General features: G+C 44.9%; 1 protein-coding gene across 14 annotated transcripts in view; it reads right to left on the bottom strand.

Annotated features, from left to right (window-relative positions):
* Window positions 1-22,037, bottom strand: part of CAMK2G (calcium/calmodulin dependent protein kinase II gamma) — a 121,537-nt gene continuing 99,500 nt past the window's right edge. The window contains exons 14-23 of one of the 14 annotated variants that reach the window (XM_061344204.1): window positions 19,918-19,950; window positions 15,962-16,030; window positions 14,348-14,392; window positions 13,641-13,689; window positions 11,437-11,550; window positions 9,667-9,792; window positions 7,031-7,106; window positions 6,455-6,549; window positions 5,098-5,343; window positions 1-2,772 (exon numbers count right to left, since the gene is read on the bottom strand). In XM_061344204.1, the coding sequence (XP_061200188.1) occupies window positions 5,111-5,343; window positions 6,455-6,549; window positions 7,031-7,106; window positions 9,667-9,792; window positions 11,437-11,550; window positions 13,641-13,689; window positions 14,348-14,392; window positions 15,962-16,030; window positions 19,918-19,950 (840 nt within the window). In that variant the 3' untranslated portion in view covers window positions 1-2,772; window positions 5,098-5,110. The remainder of the gene's footprint in view (window positions 2,773-5,097; window positions 5,344-6,454; window positions 6,550-7,030; window positions 7,107-9,666; window positions 9,793-11,436; window positions 11,551-13,640; window positions 13,690-14,347; window positions 14,393-15,961; window positions 16,031-19,917; window positions 19,951-22,037) is intronic. The other 13 variants (XM_061344206.1, XM_061344205.1, XM_061344209.1 and 10 more) reach the window with 13 other exon arrangements.

Raw genomic sequence — 22,037 nt, forward strand, 5'->3', positions numbered from 1 at the left:
TTTGCACTGTTTAAATGTTATTTTATTAAATATCTTCAGTTCAAGGTTTCATTGTAACAAAGCTATGAAGGTTCTACCAACATTCAGACCAAACAAACAAACACTAGCTAACTTTAATTATTTCTATATCATGCAAAAATTCTGCATCAAATGCCTTCCATTTCCTGTTTAAAATGTGATATTTATAATATATATTATATAGATGCTTATATTAGCCCCGTAAGAGAACATTAAGAATGCTAAAGGTGTACAGCTGTGTTTGATAATGGCCATACCAAGCTAAGGTTCTCATTAACTTAAAAGGAAACAAAACAAACAAAAAAAAACCCAAAGGAGAGTTTGTCTCCAAGACTGTGCAAAACCAAAAAACAGTTCTGTTCTTTTAAAATTTTCTCTGAAAGATGCAGATACTTAATATATAGGGTTCTTTTTAATTATTAATAATCATCAGGAAAAGAGACAAGTAAGATCAGACCTAAAGAAGGCATGCATAATGTTTTGTCTTTATCTTTTTAAAAATGGCATTAACTGTAATCTCCTGTTTGCTCTCTCCTTGTGGCTTAAAACAAAAAAAAAATCTGAATAAAATATCAAGGCTTTTAACTCTTCCACTTCACTCACTGGCTTAGTGCTGTCTTAGAAATGGTTCGAAATAATAAAATCTAGTGTTTGCCCCCCCATAGGTTCAATTCCTACACTCTTCCCTGGGGTGGTGGAGGAAGAAAAGGATATCTACTCAGACAAAACTGGGAAGCGTGGATGGTCTTTTCCTGCATCATGGGTGAGCTGATCTAATCTTAGTGTGGGATAGCACCTCTCTAACAAAAGGAACAGAACTATCTGTTGCAAAGTGACAGCTCCACTTTGTGCAACAGGTTTTATTTTCTGCATTCTCTTAAATAAGGATTAAAATTCCAAATTGTCTTTCTTCTCTTCCATAGTCTGTAAAAAGGTTGCCTCACACTTAGTATGCTGTCACTGTAATCACTTCAACTCCCTTGAAAGATCAAAAAAATGAACAGGGGGAGACAGAAATTCAGGTAAAAGCCTATCCCAACTTCTGCAAGTGATGCCTTCCCTTGGTCAAAACAATTCCTATCAGGGTCCACCAGAAGGCCATTTTCTTCTCGGGGCTAGGCTCCCTCCTTGATAAGGTCAACAAAACACTTCCACATTCCCCACCCAATGAATAAAGAAACTGGACTCCTTTTACAACAAAGAAAAGAAAGGAAGATGAATTGGCCCAAAGGACAAACATCAGATCACATGTGCTAATTCCCTTTCCCCTCTGCTTCATGAGGTATCCTCTAACACCCAGAGGCAACACAGGGAGGTGGCCTGGAGTCCTTCCGCTATGGTTTTTGAGGTTCTGATCTGAGAGTTTTCTGTGTTACAACATCACTGTAAAAAATAGAAAAATTACCCAAATAAACACTAGGAAACATGACACTTACAAACATCAGATGGGTTAGTGGTGGGGAGAAGCACCTGGCTGGGGCTGCTGGCTCCAATTGCTATTTTACTCGGAGACCAAACAAATCAAACAGGAGGCCAGGTAACCCCTTTAATTCTATGGGTGCATATATTTCAGTATAAAAAACACACGCTATTTATGCCTCATATAGGAGTGTATGTGCAAGTTTTCATGAAGAACATAACACTAAGGTTTTTGTCTGCTTCCTAAGGAACACGTGTTCTGCAGCACTGTGGATCCCAACTACACTAGTAAAAAGGAAACAAAAAATAGAAAATCCCATACATATACCCTCTTCCTCTAAAATCCCTGCTCTTAACACAATGCTTTTTTTTGTCCTGCTAGATTAAATAAGCTGGCTTCAAACCTCCACATTTGGCCAGGTAGGGGCTGTTTCTAAAACCGTATCTCTGAAGAGCAAGCTTCTATTTAAGTTCTATTCACTTAAACCCCCTTTTTTAAATTCCTACTTCCACCTTTAATTTTAAATCAACATCCCATTATCGGGTTTGTTTTCTAATTAAAAAAAAAAAGAAGAAAACAGAAACAAGAAAACAAAATAAAAAGAAAGTCTGTTCTGGGATCCAGCAGCTGAGCAACCAGCTTTCTGTAGCGTTCTTGCTGTGCAGAAATTGAAGCAGCAGCAGGCTGAAGTCAGTCTGCTGGGCAACAGGAAGAGAAGCGCCTCCTCTTTTGTGAACCCCAGTCTTCACACTGGCTCCTCTGGGGTCTCCTCCTTGCCACCTCTCACGGATTGAAGTAGCAGCACAGCCCGAATGTGATGTTACCTTCCACCATGGCGTTGCGGAGCACCGTTCAGCCATCCGCTGCTCAAGCCGCCTCCTTTTTTGCTCTCCTTCTCTCTTTCTCTCTCCTTCACTTTTGCTTTCCCCCTCACTTAATTTCTGAAAGATGTTCCAGCTGCTGCCATTTCCTTAGCCCTGGGGGAGGGGGCACGTTGGATAATCTGTCATTTATTTAGCATTATTCCTGTTCTTTATTATTTTATACAAACAACACGTCTTTTTTTTTTTTTTTCTTTTTTTTTTCTTTTTTTTCAGATTTAAAAACACCTTCGTACAGCAGAAACAGACACGATGGATCCATGGAAAACAACAGAAAGGCAGCGCCCGGAGCATCAGATGCATGCAGGGTTTCGTGCATTTGGCTGCTGCCTGTTTGTAATTTGTATTTATTTTTTTAACGTCAAAACAGACATGACCGTTGCTGTCACTCAGGCACTCCAGAGCTGCTTGCTAAGAAGATATTGCCCTCCAGCTGAGTATCTCCACAAGTTGCTGCAGTCAGGAAGAAGTAGTGTCCACCCAGAAAGGAGAGGGGAGAACAGGATGGAAGATGGAAGGAAATAAAGCCAAACATTAGCTGTACACAATTAGTGAAACAAATTTTCTACAGGCTAACTAATTGGTGAAAGCAGAAACCCTTCCTATCGCAACAGAAACTGGGGCTTGTGAGAAGAGCCCTGAGGACAAGAGGCACACACATACCCTCCAGTGAAAACGAACCACTTGCTAAAATAAATCACTCGCGCGATTGGAGCAGACTGGGCCCGCTATCCAATAGTGACATCCCAGAAACTGAAGCAGTTTCCCAAGACATTCCTGGGGCTGTGATCCTACAGGATAATTTCTGCCTCACTTCGCATTGGCTTTTGCCTTGAACTGAAAGGTTTACTTTGGTGGTTTTTTTGGTTTGTTCGTTTGTCTTTAAGTCTTCAGAAATTTTGTCTCATGTTCTTAATATTTAAACAGCCCTTCCCCCCCCCCAAAATCCTCTGATTAACCTCAAACTTCTTTTATGGCTGCAGTTTCCTTTTAAGATGACTTACTCACAACTGAACTCTGCCTTCCAGGTGAGAACAAACCACTGATTTATGTTTAAGCATTCTTATTCACCTCACTCATTCTTTGTCCTTACCCTTTATAGCACATGGCCAGTGGTGCTCCAAAAGGATTCAGTGTGTTCAGATGGGGGCTGCCCACACTGACCCAAGTCGTAATTGCCCATGGTTACACCTTCTTCAGAACCAAGAAATGCATGCAAATATTTCAGCTCCAATTTAGTTTATAGGTTTTTTAAAATCCTCTTTCAACCAACATTTTGTGGTTTGGAAATGGCTTCTGCTTTGCAATTTTCAAAACCCCTCCAACACATACTTTTGGAGGAGGTGCAACATTTCAGCAGCCAAGTCAGTGAAATATACCTCTTCCGTAGCAGCTGTGATTCTCCATTCCTAAACTTCCTCAGAATTCTTAGGTGCAGCCACTGAGCCATACTGATCTTTAATAATTTCTTCTGCATCTTTTTTGGACTAAAGCCACGACAGAAGTCTCCCTCAACATCTCTGATGAAAACTGACGCAAGTAAGTTATGTTGTGTTTCCCTGCAAAGGCTTTATCCTTCTCATTGCCTTACTCCCTTGAAATTCAGCTGATGGTCCAGCTCTCTTGAAGGCTTCCCTGCTTCTTGTGCCCCCAACTGGCTTTTGCTTTTCAAATTCCATCTGTGACCTCTGCAGTTTGCTTGTGATAGTTCACATTCCTTTCCACTGCCTTGAGCAGGGTTGAATCCCTCACAACATGTAAGAATAAAAACTGCTCTTACTGCTCAAGTAGCATGTAGGATTAGGGCTCAAATAGTTAACTATAGTTGAATGGGTCATTCTCAAAGGAGCACATTAAAAGAATGCTTGTCTCTCAGGTGTAGCGTTTTTTTGTTTCCCTTTGAATAGAAAAATCTTAGTAAAAAGATCCTAACATTAAGAAACTTAGATCTTTAAAATGAAAGTGACATATATTTCAGCATAAAATGAAAGGAGGCAGAAAGACTTTGTACATCTAACTAAAAGAAACCAGAAAGGCAATAAAGAAGAATGCCTAAATGCTGCAGAAGTAAATGGATCTGCTGTCCTTCAGGAGCAAGCAGCAATCATTTCCTCAAGTCAGATTTTGTAATTGAAGTTTCCTCCAGTGCTGAAATGTGGCAAGCTAGCTGGGGATGTTTTAAATCCTCTGATATTATCATTTGTTTAGATTTTTTTTTTCTTCCTTGAGTTTTCTCAACATTATACACTAAATACCTTCTACTAATCAGAAAATCCATAGTAAAATTTTATACAACATCTTAACCCTTGTGGCATAGAAATTTTTCTGTATAGATTTTACAATATCCTCTCTTAGAATATGACATTCTCATAAAAAAAAATAAATCTTTGAAATCATCCCCAGCATGTAAGGGTAGATCCCTGACATCCCTGGGAAACAGCAAACCTGCACACAGCATGAGATACTCTTCCTCTCCGCTCTGGCTTAGTACTCTGTCCGAGATAGAGCTAAGTACCTGGGAGGAAGCACTGCTGCCACAAGGGTAAAAATAAAAGCTCAGAACAACCATCTGGCACATGACTCCAATTCATCAGGCAGATAATCCTACTGAGTCCAGAGGACAGCACATACAGAAAGGAACACCAACTGAGCAGCAGAAGTTTTTAGCCTACTAAAAACAGTTCTCCCACAGCCAGTTAAACAACCTTGAATACTGAATTACCACATACAGCAGCCTTCTCTGTGTGTATGATGTATGCTTTCCCTTGCAATCCATACCCGTATTTGATCCTCACTGGAGAGGTGCTGCAGGAGCTCCAGAGCAGTGGTAGTGGACATTCAGCCACTTGCCATCTCGGCGGTGCCAGACGCGGGTCTCTTCAGACTGCGTGGTGCGGGGCCGGCCTTGGCCATCGATGTACTGTGTCAGGCGGATATACGCGATGCAGGCAGCATCTTCACCAATGACATGGACATGGGGGTTCAGGATGGTGGTGTGTATTGGCTTGCTGTTCTTCGACAGTACTGGCAGAACATACAAATCCATCAGCTTCATTTTACTACTAAAAAAGCAACAATCCCCAGCATCCTTCAACTTCTTCTGTATTCTACTCACCTTCTGCTGGATTCTGGGATACAATAAAAATTGCTCCTGCAATTTTCCAGGCAAAATCCAAGTAGTTCTTTCCCCATCACCTGTCCCTCTCTTTAGGAACTGCACGCTTATTATTGCCTACAATACCCTGACCCCTTTGCTCCCACTTCTTCTGTAAAGCATACTTGCCACATTTTCATCAGGGCTGCTATCACTTCGGTATAGGAAAAGATCTTTTAATTACATAATTATTACAAAGGAGTCAATAATCAGGAGATCTTTAAGCTAGGCCTGCATTAAATATGAACAAGCCTCAAAGAAGTGTAAAAGTCACTCCTGAACAGGCTTTTGAGAGAGACAAAGTCTCTGCATAAATAAAGCACAAGGAATTGCCTATACTAAGGACCTTGACCTAACCCCCAAAATAAAACAAACAGAACAGCCCAGGATTTAAATTTCAATTATCTCATCCTGTGGAGACATCCAAGATCGGAGGCAAGTCTGCTAGTATAAATGACAGCATTCCTCCCAGCTCTCTTTTTCCCACCCCAGGCTGGCAAGGTGACCCTTGTATCCACATAACAGGTTCATTAGGTCTTAGAGATCTGAAACCATCCAGGGAAAACTGAAGGCGTGACTGATTTGTGCCTGACTATTTTTATGTCTGACCCTTCAGTATGTCTACTCCACACATACATGTTGTTTCCATCAAAATATGCTCATTTTTTTCCATTTCTGTATCAGTAGGAAATCCAGTGCCCCAAACTCTTAACACTCCTGCAGTCCATGCTTACAAAACATTTGCACCAGACAAATTGTATGCCTACAGTGAAGGGATCTGGGGGTTAGAACTGAAATCATTGGTGAAAAGGTTTTTGAGAGAAATCATGCTGGCTCTTATGGATGCATCATAACCCATGCAAAATCAAGTTCTTGCTGGTTCTGATAGCCAGTAAAAACAAGGGCAATTTCCCCCTCAAAATGTGGCATAAAGGAAGATCAGAGAGAAAGTTGTTGGTGTTACCAATTCTACCCACTCACAGTTCTCAAAGTAAAACTTATGGAAATCCATTCCTTCAACCAGGTTCCCCAGTGCTTCAGGTTCAAATGAGGTCAAGCCAGGATCACAGATTTTTCTGAAAAGAAGAGCACCACAGGCTTACAGTCCGCATTTGAGCCCAAGGGCTATTTACACGATGAAATGCTGCTACAGTGTTTGACTCTCACCCTGTGTCCACCTAACTGTTTCCCTAAGGAGTAAGCTCCTGGAGGACTCAGTCCTATTGCAACAACACAGAATTGGTCCTATTTGGCATTTCAGTTAAAACAAGCCTTTGGGTTTCTGGTTTTCTTTTATTCTCTTTCTGCCCATCCCCCTATTTTTCTTACAAAGCCAGGACATTTTCCTTCTGTCGTTCCTGTTGCTGTTTTATACCTGACTTCTACTTGATGTTCACTTAGGGAGCTCTATCATATCCCTACTCCTAACTGATGGAGGCTAAAAAGCGTACAACTTTTCACCATCCCTGACTGCATGATGACAACTCATATCCAGGAGCCAGAGCAACACTTGCACACAAACTGATAAACAGCCTGTCAGAAGACATCTTTACTTACGTATAAGCCTCAAAATCTCCATTGTTGATGGCTTCTATCAGCTGCTCTGTTATCTTAATGATCTCTTGCTTACGCACTGCAAACAAGAAGGAAGAGCAATTTGATTGTGCATAAGACTTCAGTGGGCACAGGGGGCTAGTGGGTGCTTCCTACAAGCAATTTATGGAGCACCATTAGTCTAGATCTCATAGAATGCTGCTTCCTGCATTCTGGAGAGATGCAGTAATGACAGCCATCCACATGAGAGTAGGGGGGGCAGTGATATGAAAGGGGAATGGTGATCCCATAATGCAGGGAGAAAAGAAATAAAGATGTCTTGTTAATTTTTTTCCTTCTAGAAAGGTCTGAGGCACCAGAGGTGTCTCCTAAATGACAGTCTGAGGTGCTTCTGGGGAGTCTGACCAATGAATGGTAGTGAACCTGCCAATGGGAAGCACTTGTTTGGCAGCTTAAGATGTGGAAACCCTTCACCACGGTAGTAACATACAAATGGCCACCACACAGATCAAGCCAATTGGAAAAAGTCTCCCAACAACTTGCCTATCACCATCACCAACACCTCAGCTATTATGAATGCTGCAAACAAGCAACTGGGACATGTAGGGATGTCTTTCTGCAAGCTAGAAAGACAATCACAGCAGGATGGATGGGTTGGATGAGCAGGTCCTAGCTATATACTAATGCGCACTCCACTCCTCAGGCAGGTAGCTTCTGCCAGTCCCTATGGCACAATTCTTTTCAGCACTCTGACTGCACTGCCGTTAACTCAAGCCAGCACACTGGACTTCAGGATGAATGAAGACAGGGGCTAGCTGTCTACTGTTACTTGGCTCTCTCTGACCAGCATCTCTGTATTCTCTTCTTTTAGTTTCCCACAGCTGACTGCCCAGGCCCCATCTCCTCTGAGGTGTTCCATCACTCATGCTGACCTCAAGAACTCTTAAAAGTTTGGGTTGACCCTGTTAAATAATACAATTCTAGTTCTAGGATGATATGTGCACCATCTATATGCCTGAGCTTATGCGCACACCCTCACATTTCTTCAGCCTTCCCCACACTTTTGCTGTAGTTAGAATATCCTGTATATTATACAAGCATTTAGGAGGTGCTCTAGCGTTATCTTTGTTACCAAATAATTTATAATCCTTACCACCAGAAGCAGAATTTATGTGCCCTTAGGCATCTAAAATGCAGGTGTCTGATATGGAATCAGCCACCTGACTGTTCCTCCTTTAGGCTCTGAAAGAAATAGGCACTTCTGGAAGTCTCACCTGAGACATCTCAAATGCGTATAATTAGAGGGATGGTGTTTAAATCCAACCTACCATCTTTAGATGTCCAAGTCAGGGAAGCCGAATTCCACTCTAAATGCCACAAGATGCTAGTCTTAACTGCCCTCCCCTGTGTATTTTAATCCACATATGTACCTCATCCCACCATTGATAAGTGCAGCTGAAGAACAAGAAGATTATAATCTCACTGGCTATGAAAGGTGTTTGCACCCACTGGAAATCAGTGAAGAGAATTAATTATACTACCCAGCCAGCCCCTACAGAAACATCTCAGAGAGGGGACAAATGGCTCATAACAGTAAGGGAGCTGGTGTTACCGCTCAGGCTGTATACATTTCCACACACTGAAAGATGTATACAGGAAATAGGTCAAAACAACACAGTGGGCTATGTCTATTGTGAAAAAAGTCCTTACAAGCAAGTTGTCTGGAACTGCTTCTGCACGAAGCAGGGCTCTACTTGTTGGACCTCCCTCCCATACAGAGCACACACCAACGTGTGCAATGGCTGGAAGATGGGGTCCATGGGAAAGGCTCCATTTGGATGAGTGAAGAAAGAAATCTTCAGACCGCAGCCACCATGAGCTGACTCATCGCAAGGAGAGTGGCAACCCCAAGTGTCACGATGCAGCAGCATGCACCCTACCCTTCAACGCAAGTCCGTTCCATCAGACTGCTCGTCTTCTCGCTTTCACTACATGTCCCAAGCTACAACCAGCATGCAGGAGGTGATCCATTTTTCCCGAGGGACAGAGAACCTTGGAATGTCACAGGAGAAGGCGGCATTCACGCCTGCCACTCCTGATGAATTCATGTGGCCTCCTAGCTTGCACTGCAGAGGCACAAAAGGGAGGCAAGCACACACCAGCACGGGTATGAAAGCGTGGATCACGGGTGTTGTACTGTCTTAGCTCTGAGTAACCAGCGAGGCGGCCAGCCCTGTGCAGCCGCCTCCGGATGGGCACAGCGCGGCACGGCAGGATCTGGGGCAGCGCTGCTATTGGGACAGTTCAGTTCGGACGCCAGGACAGGGCTCACAACCGGGCCCTCACTCCTCTCGGCAGCGGGGTGCTACCGGCCCGTGCCTAGGGCACCTCCGCTCCCTGGCACCGCGGCGCCCCCCGGCGGCCACTGCCGCTCCCTGCAGCTGCCCGCGCCTGGCTGGCAGCGGCCGTGCCTCCCGCCGACTGCAGCAGGTCTCGGACTGAGCTCAGAGGGCGTTCCGTGCTGCCCCGGACGGACGAGGGGCACGGAGATGGAGAGAAGAAAGGAGAGGGGGCTTTACATCTACGGTAACTAGTATTAGTTGCACTACTCCACTACTGCTACCCAGCTGCTAACTTACACGGTGCACGGTTAAGTACAAAGGGAACTACTGGAGTTAGCAAAGGCTCCGACCGAGCACGCTCTAACTCCACTGTCTGCACTGGGCTGTCCCAGGCATGAAGCTTCTCTTCACAAGACTGTGTAGCTGCAAAACAAATGTAAGTGTTAAAATAATAAACAAACAAAACTAGAAAGCAAAATAAAAGCTAACAAATAAGTACAAACACACAGAGCCCCAACCCAGTCGGCACACAGACACATCCACATTCCAGCAACCTCAACCTGCTCTCCTGCCTCTGTCACCCTTTGGCTGGCCCGGATTCTGCTCAAGGGCAACAACCTCACACCAGTGCAGATGACCCCTTGCAGCACAGTAGGAATTGCACTAATGCCACTGCAGGTAGTTTGAAGGTGACCTAAAATATTGGTCAGAATAGTGACAGAGCAGCATGAGGGCACGTACGAGATGCAACTGATAGGGAAGAAAGTAGGGCATCCACATCACTGCAAATCTCAACCCAGAGGGGAGCAGGGTGAGAGAACCCTGCCCCACTTGGCAGAGAAGTGATTTGGCACTCCTCAGCCTATCAAGCAAGGCCTTGCTGTGAGCAAGAGGCACAAAGAAGTTAGTAAGAAAGCAGTGATGAACAGTTCACAGCAAAAAGGACCTCAGAAGAGATCGTTTCCCTTAAATTCCAGTTGGGCAAAACACCCTTTCCATTGCACCTCACAATCCAGCAGTTTGACATCCTTAAAGTAACAGAGAGACTCCAACTGCTGCATCATACGGGATATACTGGTGCTGTATGCAGGAAACCAGGGAAGGAAGACCGGAGGAGACAGAAGAGGGCATGCCTGTTCCTTCCTTCCCAGACTGACCTCAACAGATTAAAATACTCAGACACTCCCAACTCACGTTAGGGATCATTCCATTATAGCTTTAAGTAGGCAGCTAGCATGGTATGTCTGTGTACATAGGGGACGGGCTGGGAAACCCACCTACATTTTCTCCAACTGACTAGCTTTTTTCGTATCCGTTTTCAGCCACAGGCTCCTCTATGGAGGCAGCCAGTTCTGGAGAGATGAGGCAGATGGCACTGTCTGTAACTAGCACATTAACCACAGTACCAGCTACCTGAGCTAGCAAGACGAGACACACAAGGTAAAAGCTCACGACAGAGAAATGCCCCTCAGAGCCAACATTATCCAAGGATTTCATTCAGAGCACCTCACAATGGGTATGGAAATGCTACGGGATCTTCCAGCAGCCACAGCCTCTCTTCCAAGCATCCTTGAAGCAGTCTGCAAAAACCTGTTTTTCTTCCTTTTGTAACTGGTGAGCACCATCCATGTCTGGGGTGTTTAGAAGTTCTTGACAAATGAGACTGCATTCAGCCTTGCGCATCTGCTCCGTCAGCAGACCTGCACCACTGACCCCAATTACCACAAGGAAAACTAAGAGATGCTGTGACTTGCCCGAGGACACCCTGAAAGGCAGTGTCTGCAGAGAACTCCACTTCTCACTCAGATGAAATCAAGGGAATGAAGTTAGATAGGATGAGGTTCTGACTGGGGTTCTGGAAAGGTTTGGAAATTTTCAATGTGCAAAGGAGGGTATTTTTCAGGAAGGGAGGTGATTTTTTTTTTTTACTCTGGAGTAACCAGAAATGAAAAATCAACGTTCTGGAAGGAAGTTGAGGAAAGGAAAAACTTCAGGGAAGGAGAAATGGGAAAGGTGGAGGGAGAGGTGGGAGAAAGATGCCATGAAGCACTGCACCCCTGGACTTACTGGCTGAGAAACAGAGAGAAAGCTGGGACTGCATGGACTCAGTCTGTGTTTTGCTCTCACTGTGCCTCCGTCCTTCAAGCACTGAGCTGCCGTCCCCGGTGGAGAGAGGGGGAGCTAGCATGGCAGGGAATTAAAACACAAACACAAACAAAACACGCAAGTTCAGTAAATAAAAAAAGAGAAAGGAAATAGGAGAACATTAAAGAAACCACAATGCTGGGCACAAAACATGCAGGAGCATACTCCAGGGCAAAGCCAAGTAGACAGCTCTACAACACAGACCTGCTGTGCAATTTAGAATGACACAGGGAGGCGTGGGAGAGGGCCACTGCCTTTTACCCCACCACAGTCGAAACAACATATCCCTGAGGCAACTGTCACTGATGGATCAAGACGTCCCCCACACCACAGATGAACAGATCTGCATCACCTGTTGTCCACTAGAAATAAGAAATTGGCTGAGGAATTGCACAGACACGACCCTTTTCCCAAAGTCATGGCTATGAAGAACACCGAGAACTCCGACACCCCCAAACCTTTTGGTCTGTTCAGTTTTCTTGAGTGTTTGCTTAGCTCAAAACATGGAGGGGCAGGAGTTGAAAAGGAACACCAATGAACACTGCTACACTTAAAACTGAAGCACTAAAATTACCAGAGCTGGCTATAGCGTAAACCATTACTGTGCAAGCTCCTTCCCTCCCAACCACCTTTCAAGTGCTCCCTTCTAGTAAAAGTATAACAAAAATTCCTAACCTCTGTGAAAAAAACCAACCCAACCCCAAACAACCCAAAACACCTCAGTCGTGATCTGCAGCAATGCAGCCCTATACAAGTCTTCATAGATTTAGCCCTGGCCAGCTGCCCTCCTTCCCCCCACCTTCTTTTCCAGTCCTAGCCTTTTTCTCCTCACAGCATTTCTACTCCTGACTTACAGGACCTGTTGGCTCAAATGGCCTAAGCCTGGGACCTGTCCTGAACAAAAGCTGCCAGAGGAGACAAGGTTCTGGACAAGTATCTGTGCTGGATAGATATCCAGCAGAGATTAGATACATAAATTTCATTACCACACTACCAAAACCATCCAGTTACCTTCCCTCAAGGCCACATTCTTAAACCACGGATTACTCTTCAGCAAAAAGGTGGGAGCTAGAATACTGTCCTGTAGTGAGGCCAGGTCTTATCTGAAACAACCTCTATTGCAGAGCTCATTCACCCAGTGGCACGTATTCTGCTCCCTGTGACTCCTGAGAAGAGCGGCCAGCAGCTTGTGATAAGCCATGGGAAAAGCATCAGGAACTAGCTCAGCTGAAAGAGGTGACATTGCTGCTACACCACAGGGTCAGCATTGATTTTTCCCTGGATATGTAACTCAGATTGACTACAGGGCAAATGAGAATACTTCTGCCTCAAAATGCAAACTATTAACACATTTGCCTCAGAATGCAAACTGCATTCACCTATCCCGAACCTGCTCATTCAAGAAGATGTCTGCTTGTCCTTCTTTAGGGAGCTGAGGAAAAAAGACAGCTGCTCAAACAACACGAGCAGACAGGAGACTCAGAGCTCCTTCATCTGAAGAGTATTACAAGCACAGAATAGTTGCGATATGGTCAGTGAACGGTGCGAAAACTCTTCTCAGACTCTCCCTCTGCTGGTGTCTCAGTCAAGGACACAGAAAATCATTGCCATGCAAAAGACAATAGGCTGAGAATGATCTTCAACTTAGAAATGAAAATAGACCCAAAGGGAAAAAATAAAGAGGGAAATGTGAGCATGTCACTAAAGAGACTCCCAGAAAGGGCTGAGAATGGAGCCTGAGCAGTAAAAGCGAGGTTTCAACTCCCTGTAACCTACAGGGAAGCACAAAAACACAACCAGACTCCTAACCTCAAGGGACTGGTAGAGATTTTCCACACCTAGAAATGGACTGGAGATTAAAAGATTATGATATTTGCAAGAAAAGAATTCCAACTCTGAGATAAAAACAAATTAGCTCAGGGCAAACAATGTTTATATACCACAGGGCCCAGGTCAGCTGGTTCCCCAAAGCATGGTCCCACTGTGACAGGAATGACAGCGTCATGGTGAATTTATGAACTGAATTAGACACAGGAATCTGGGAAGCTAGTTCAAGGCAATGACTGCATCTCCAGGATCCCCTGCCTGCGCTTAACTGTATTAGAAATTACAGGCAAAACACCTACCTTTCAGGTCCTCATCTTCAGTCGTGGTGTTACAGCTCTCTGTGGAACCCTGCATGGCAGAATAGAGCATTACCAGGCATCAGCAGTCAGGAGCATGAGTAAATAGTTGGATTCGTTTGTGAAGAAAGATGGGAAAAAGCACAAAAACATTAGCAGGGATAGCAGGGAGAGGATGATACAAGGAAGATTGGGATGGAAGCAGGCCAAATACTAAGCAAAACTTAACAGCATCTCTGCTTAGCTTTTGCGTGTTCAAGCTGTTCAAGCCATCCACCCAGAACTTTACAAGGACAGAAGTTACCAGACTCTGTCAAATGAGATCAAATGGGAGTTGCTTCTACTTGGAAGAAGAGTAGCCACAAGAAGCTAAAGAAGGGCTCCTAGGTTTTCTCAGGGGAACAGGCCTCCACTTCCAGATGAAAAAAAAAACAAGTGTGCCAATGCCTGTATCTTCTCTTCCACCTCATATATGAAAGAGAGTGGTGATTAGACACCACAGTTGGAAAGAGATGATAATATCATCTCTACTCAGCCTCTTCCAGAGATCCACAGCCATACAGCACAAACCTCCCAGTCTACTACCAGCAGTATTTGGGAGCATGCTACAAACCAGAAGTCAGAAAGGTAGAAACTGAAGTAAGACACACGAAGACAAGAACCACAAGAGAGAAGGGGAGGTTTCTCTGGCCAACACACCCATCCCTTACCTTTATGCCATCTGTAGCATTATGGACAACAGTTGTTTGAGGCTCCTAGGAAAGGATGGAAGAATCATTAAATTCCGGTTCCAAAGCATTCTCTCATTTCTTTTCACTCTCCAGCAAGTGGAGAAAAGGTGACTGACATAGAAAAAATAAACCAAACCACAAACTCCAAACAGCACACGAGTGCTTCTGTGCACACGCACACACTTCCTGCACAGAAGGTTTCCTGAAGAGAGAGGCTGCACTAAAATCTAGAGTTGCAAGGAGACAAAGCCCCCAGCTCCCCTGCAATTGCCCCTAATTCCCAATTTGCCTCCAGTGAACCAATCTGGCACAAACAGCAGATGGCAACCAGGCAGCCAGTCTGCGCCCTCTGCAGCCATTCCTGGAGTAGTGACCCCTTACCAGCGGCTTCCCTGAAAAAGTGCTTCAGAAGAGAGAGAAGGGGAGGAAAGGCTAACACTGGGCTGGGGCCTTGGTCTCCCAGTTTTTTGGAATGTTTGCTGGGTATTTTTTACTAAAAAAAGGATATTCATAATTTCTGTAATAAAAACGGGACAAGGCAGACCACCTCAACACCGCACAGAGAGAAGCTGCTAAGGGAACTGGGCTGTGACAAAAGTTCATTTTTCTACAAGGATCTAAAATGAGATACAATTTCAATAATAACAACAACAGTTAATAATTTAGAAAGGCTCCCTCAGCATCAAACCCATTGTGGACAAAGCCAGTGAAGGGAAAGCAGGAAATTATGAAGTGTCCCAAGAACCCTTCATCCTAAAACAAACAACAAAGACATCAAATCCCACCCTCCAAAAATGCCAATCCAACCCTCCAGAGCACACAATAAAGAGAAGTAACTAGGCCTATGGGGGGCTAACTGTCTTCTGCACTCATCCCTTCATTACTGGGACAAGACTTCAGGATATCCCCTCACTGGTGTCACTCTTGCAGGGTGGCTTAGGGAAGGCACCAAGGGCTGTGTGATGGTGCAGTGATGTACACTCACCCACTGCACTGCTGTCTGATCTTCCAAGCACTGAGGCAGCCCACCCCAAGCTGTGCCGTTAAACATATTAGGCACAAGGCACCCTATGAAATCTGCTGCGCAACAGCCCGAACAGAAAATGCTGGCCTAGCAAGTCAGCGAGCTGCGGGGGATCAATCACACAACTGAGCAGGCCAATGGGCCACCAAAGGATTCCTCTAAAATCGCTTTGCCTGCCCTTTCTTCTGTGGTGTCCTGGAGTCCAATCTCCATTTCCTGAGTGTTAAGAGAGTGGATGGATCTTGCCACTCTCTTCTTCCAAACCAGCCTCCCCAAAGCCAGCAGGAACAGTTGAACGGACACACAGAACTATACAGGGATGGCACACGGGGAAGTCCAGGCAAGCTGCGATGCCCACATCCAACCACAGCTCTGCTCAGCAGCCCCACCCCAAAGCCTGTGAGGCTGTGATCAGGCCCCACAGCAGCACAGGGACACAGAACGAAGCCAAAACACAAGCTGAAACAGAGCAACACAAGCAGCACTTGGGATTAGGGGAAGGGAAAAAGGGGAGAGGACAGAATCAAAATTAAACCAAACAGGAAAAAAATAGCAGTTGGGGAAGATACCATGGACGTCTGCACTGGGGGTGTTTCTTTTGCAGTGCTTACTATACTGGTTTTGTTGTTGCTCTGTGGCTGAGACAGAAAAACATGGTTTTAGTTTCTCTGCTGGGCAGCAGAGGCAGCAAGAAAATGACAGTATTGCTTCAACCCCAACCACCTCCTCTTACCCTCCCCACCCCACAGGCTCAATCACCAAGAAGAGGGAGGAAGGAGAAGTGCTGCCCAGGTTGCTGGACATCATCCTTCCCTCAGAGGCAACAGCTATTGAAGGGATGTACCAAAATCCAAATGTGCGTGGACTGCTAGAACTATACAGAAGGAAAACAGAAGGGGAAAAGACAGCAGCCCAAAGGGATCGGGAGAATCCTGCAGTGAGCACCAACAAAAGTATGTGGTAAAGAAAAATGACAGATGGCAGTAGCCCTTAGAGAAAGAGACTACAGAAGTGAGACACACAATAATCATAGTGCAGTCTCAAACACGGGACAGATGGGAGCCATGTCTGAGGGGTCCCAAAGTGTCCAAGGACAGTCCTAGGTATATGATGATGCTGAGGGTCCCAGGGAATCTGCCATAAAAAGAGTGGTCAGCCCTAGAAAAGGTAGAGAAAAGGTGAGGTACGGTGTGTTGTATTCCTGCTGTGACCTGAACAACAAGACTTCAGGACCAGAATATGGAAAGGGATGGGACACAAGGAAAAGGCCATGCAGCTCCCCAAGTAGCAAGTCCTCTGGATTGTGCCCAGTAGTTTTTCATCTTCCCTCTCTTGTAGCTGTGGCAGAAGAATAATATCCCCATTTTCTGCATTCACATAACACAATGAGGCAGTCACAAGCTTGCTGCAAAGAAACATCCCGTTTTTGAGTCATGTATATCAGTAATGAGCTAAGTCTGTATTTGTAGGAAGCCAAACCTGTGTCCACTACTATATAGTTTCTAGCCCACAAATCCAGTCAGTTGTTGGAGAATAAGGCCCAGTTACACTGGCATATAACCCCCACACCAGGCATATAGCTCTCCTGCTACCACACGCCAGCAACAATGTCAAAATCAGCACTGCAGGAGCCTGACTCAGACTCCTTGGTTTAGAGATCAGGGGTACTAGACAGGTGCTCATAGCAGTGTGACCTCACTGTAGCTGTTCTTCGGGAGTGCAAACTCATGCTGCAAAACATCATGCCCTCATTGCCCAGTAACCACCACAAAGAATGCAGAAGTTAAATGCTGAGCTGGAGAACAGCTATCAAAGGTTTAGTTATATCAACCAAAACCAGATCCTATGAGGTTAAGACTTCACCTACTAATACTTCAGTTTTTCTACAAAAGCAGCACACCTTGGCTTAGCTATCCCTTTTGGAGAGGGAGAGAAGAGAAACAGAAAAAGAAGATGGGACAGGTAGAAGAGGGAGGAAGTAGATGAGAAAGGCAGGAATGAATTCGTTAGAAGTCCACCTTAAAAAACCAATGAGCATATGACACACTCATCCCCAATGCTAAGAAAGGAGAAACACTTCACAGATTACTGTTGAATGCCTCTTTCCATACATCCCCACATTGTCCTAAGACTTTGGCCTTCAAAGAGTTTTGCTTCCTGCATGTATTTCCAGCCTAATGGCAGAAGAGATGACAGGCAACTGTAGAAGCCAAAGAACAGATTAACATGAAAAAATGAATCTCAAGCTATTTTGTGGCATAAACACAACCAAAATTCTGGCAATGCCTGAGTCCGCCCTTCTATACAGCACTGAGGTTCCCATACTTCTGCAGGAACAGTGATCCTAGTGCAGAGATCTGTTTTCCAAAACTCTTCCAGTGAGAAAAGCACAGCCCATTTTTCTTAGTCCCCTGGGATGAGAAGGTAAAGTTAGCATGAAAGAAGCCATACAAAAATATTTCCAATTTTTTGGAAGGCTTTATAACTGAGATCAAATGGGACCGAAATAATAATAATAAATTAAATAAATAAAATGAGAACCCAACAAACATTAAAGGAAGCTACTGTTCTGAAAAAAGTCGACAGCAGCTTGTTAGGTGTGGAACACCACCTTACAATGTGCAAACCTGTGCACAAAGCCCACTCTCCAGGCTGCACTGAACACCTAGTTCATCCATCACACTCTTCCCCAGCCAGTGGGCTGAAGGCGACCAAATATGATGTTTGCTAGTCCAGAAACACATAGCATTTCACTCCCAGACAGAGTCCCAAGGAATTAAGAGGCAGAAGACTTCACCTAACCATTTTTCACAGCTCTTTCTCAGATGGAGGTATCTGACATACTTAGCTTTCCACACACACTTGTGTCTTGTGGCTTAACATAACCAACTGCCCTTCCGTGGGCACGACTGGCCTACCCTTCCCAGAGCTCCACATGGCACAACCAACTCTTACCCCACCACCTTCCACTCCTACTGCCAGCCAACATCACAGTTGCTGGGTAGGCTACGACCCATAGTAATTCACAGCAGTACAGATCAAGTTAAAAGAGGCCAAATCACCTAAAAAGGTGCCAGGCCCTTCTTAAAATCTATGTTAACACGATTAGTTTTGGCACAGCAGTTGGCAGCACTTCCTGAGCTAGACAAGAGACAGACAGGCACAAACAACACAGAGGGTGCAAGAGAAAAAACAGACCAGTGATCATATCGCTAGGGACACACATTTCTAGCCAACTGCAAGAAAATAAGTACCAACACATGGACAAACTCTGGTTATTTAGCCACCTTCACTGCTTCCATGTTTTATGAGGCTGACACTTTTGTGGTTTACATATCCCAGCTGCTTTAAAAAACATGAAGAGGGAATTAAAGTACTGCTGGCAGTGGGCAGAAAAGTGCAAGAAAGGCACAATGAGCTCCTGCCCTGGAGTTTCATAAAGGCAGAGCTGGCAAAAAGATAGTGCCTCACATCAGATTTTCAGGCAATACTTTGGGACTACTTTGTGTGTGTGTGTGTGTGTTCGCATAGTTTTAAGCTGTCCTTGAAGGAGGAAGAGAAGAAATATCTTCCAGATAGTAATGTAGAAACAAATTCTGCTTTCTCAGTAATGCAATATTCCTGTTCTACCTGCAATAGAGGAGAACTAGTTTCTGTTCTTTTTCTGTGTAAAGGAGATAATGCAGTAACTAATTTTTGTATTTTTGTTACTGTTCGTATCTCAGTGTCAAGGGACAAAGGCATCATCTAACGGGCTGGGTATGATTCCTTAGAATATGGCACCGGCCAATTTTCTCTTTGCTCTGTTAAGAGTGGGTTTGACTACTATTCTGACAAATTCTATGGATATCAAACATCTGTATGGATGAAAAAAGGAAAGGAACAAGACAGGGGAGGCAGTTACTGGGTATTTGGTCATGCTGGGATACATAAACGAGATCAGGACAAAAGGAAGTTTTGGATTATAAAGGCTCTGACAAACCTTTTCAGAAAGTATGCTAAAAAAAGAAGTGACCAGCAGCTCTGAGCTGCCCGGCGGTGCTGTGCCCACACATTTCATCTCAACAGTGGAGCCCCATCAGTCTCTGCCACATTTGGAGCAACTCCCAGTTTGTTCTATACTGCAGGGCTCCCATCAAGGATGATGGCACCAACACCAGGCAAAGCACCTGCTCCTCTTTTTGGCACCTCTGTAACAGAATGACAAAGCCCCATGTCCAGCGCCTGTTCTGCTGAGCCTAGGAGAACCACTGCTCCTTTTTGCTTCACACTCAGAGCAGGCAAGGTCAGACTGCATTGCCAGCAGTTGATTTTCTGCACTAAATGGGAACTGTCTGACTGGCCAGGGGCCAGACAATCACAGGGCCCTTTAAGTGAGGACATGGACCTTTTAGTGCACAATGATCCCCCCTGCCACCACCCCCCTGCACAGACATGCTATGTAGGGTGATGAGCACAAGCCGAGCGTGCATGGCATGAGAATGGCGGACGCACGAATCGCAGGCAGCTTACGGGAGGTGCTCACCATCAAATGCACACTGGAGCTCGACTTCCTTTTCTGGACACACCATTGAGAGAGGGAAAGAGAAGGGAAGAGAGGAGATGAGAAGAAAAGCACAGAAACTATTCACATATTAGTGCGCCAGCAAGGCCCCCCTGCCAATATTGCTCCCCCTGGGGCAGGTATAAGCAGCAGCAGAAATGCAGAGACACGTGAGAAGGTGCAGAGAGTCACCATTAAAGAACATGACTACACACCAAGGTGAGGGCAGGGTTAAAGCCCCCATTCACTCAAACATCGAGGTCAGAACATAGGTGCCCCACACTGTTATAAGGAGAGAGAGGAATATATATGCACCCTTGTGGGATGCTGGGGGTGCCTTTGTGTGCTCTCCCAACTCAGAAAACTGTGCAGCTTCCCCAGGCACACTGAAGAGGTAGGCAGAAAAACACATTTTTTCACATTTGAAAGAAGCAGAGGCGTGTTTGCAATTACAACCAGAAGGTAGCTAGGAGGGCACATGGGAAGGGCATCCCCAAGGGCTAAAGAAAGAAGAGGGAACTTCTGAACACAGTACAAACAGGAGAAAGGCTCCCTCACACAGAAATTGGGGCTGATCAGAGGGAAGGTGCACCCATGCTCAGACACAGAGGAAAGGCAAGAAAGACAAAGAGGCACTCGACAACTCAAACACGTTCTTCTGACAGATACTGGGAGAATAAACAGAAAGCAATGTTCAAACACTACCTTACTGGACTCTACCCTTGTGCAAAAATATCTTCAGTCGTGCTCAAAGACACCTTCACACCAAACTGCACTCTCCAGTAAACAAGGCTCAGCATGCATTTCTATGCTTTTTTCACTACACTCAGTGTCATCAGTGTCATCCTGCCCAAGCCGAGCCTGGCAGGTCTTTCAGCATTACAATACCAACCCCTGCCTCTGCTGTCTCAGCATACCTTTTCCTACTACCCTCTCGCTTTGGTACCATCTAGGCTATTTCTCTGCTGCTTACTAGAGTCTAGCTCAGAGAGTAGTGTAGGACAGCATACCCCAGCCAAAAACCACAACGGCACAGGCCCAGTTATGTAGCTCTGGACTCCTGCACACTACCATGGCCCACCTCTGAAGCAGCCCTTGAACTCAGTACAGGCCATGGTTGTACCTCCCTGTTTCATCCACTTAGTAAGTCTTTGCAGCTTTCATCTTAAACATTGCCTTCATCTGTACTAACCTCACAGCACACATACAGTCTTTGAAAGCAGAAGCGTCCATGTTCACCTGATACCCAGAACCACGTATCTAATCACATCATACAGTGCAAAATCATGCAGCCACTGCATGAAAAGACTTACACTAGCAAAGCTTCTGCCTCAGCTGATCTTTACTTCCAGTACAGACACTGATCTGTTCAGCATCTCGCTGACAAATCTTCCGCTTCATGAAGGCACAACACAGGTATTGCCATTACCTGGTTTACAAACCTGTGATTCCTCCCATCTTCTTTTAGGACAATTTAGCTTTTCCACAGGCTCTTCCTCAAGCTAGAGCTAAAATAGGATGTGCTACCACTGCATGAATACAATTTTTGATGTATTCTATAAGTTGCAGCAGACAAACAGAGGCTATACAGATATTGCAGGGAAACTCATCACTAAGGACAGTTTCATTTCAAGTTCATACAGATTTCCAATGAGTTACACAAACAAGAAAAAGGGCAGAAAACACTGAGACAAGCAAATGGTTCAATATGAAAGGAGAGTCAACCAAGCCATACAGAAAGCAATCGCCCTCCTATATTAGAGGCACAATTAACACTGACAAAGGAGGAAACAGTACCTTCTGCCGATCAGAATTTAATCAGAGTATAATCTAAATTTAAAACAGCATTGGTCTATTAACATGGCACAATACACTACAGAAATCCCAGAAAGCAGATTACTACTACCTACTATAACAACAGGGGGAAGAAAAGCTAGCTAGGCAGTATGAAAAAGGTGGGGAGCAAGGTCTGTATTAAGACCACAGCAGGAAAATTATATTACAACTTGAGACAGGTTGGATAATGCCAACATGAGGCACAGACAGTAAATGCTAAAGCATCAGAACTTTTGACTAAAGTCAAAACATGCATCAGTAAATTA

The sequence above is a fragment of the Neopsephotus bourkii genome, unplaced genomic scaffold, assembly GCF_033783945.1.
Source record: "Neopsephotus bourkii isolate Nb327-2 ecotype Australia unplaced genomic scaffold, CSIRO-AGI_Nbou_v1 NB_196, whole genome shotgun sequence".
Lineage (NCBI taxonomy): Eukaryota > Metazoa > Chordata > Aves > Psittaciformes > Psittacidae > Neopsephotus > Neopsephotus bourkii.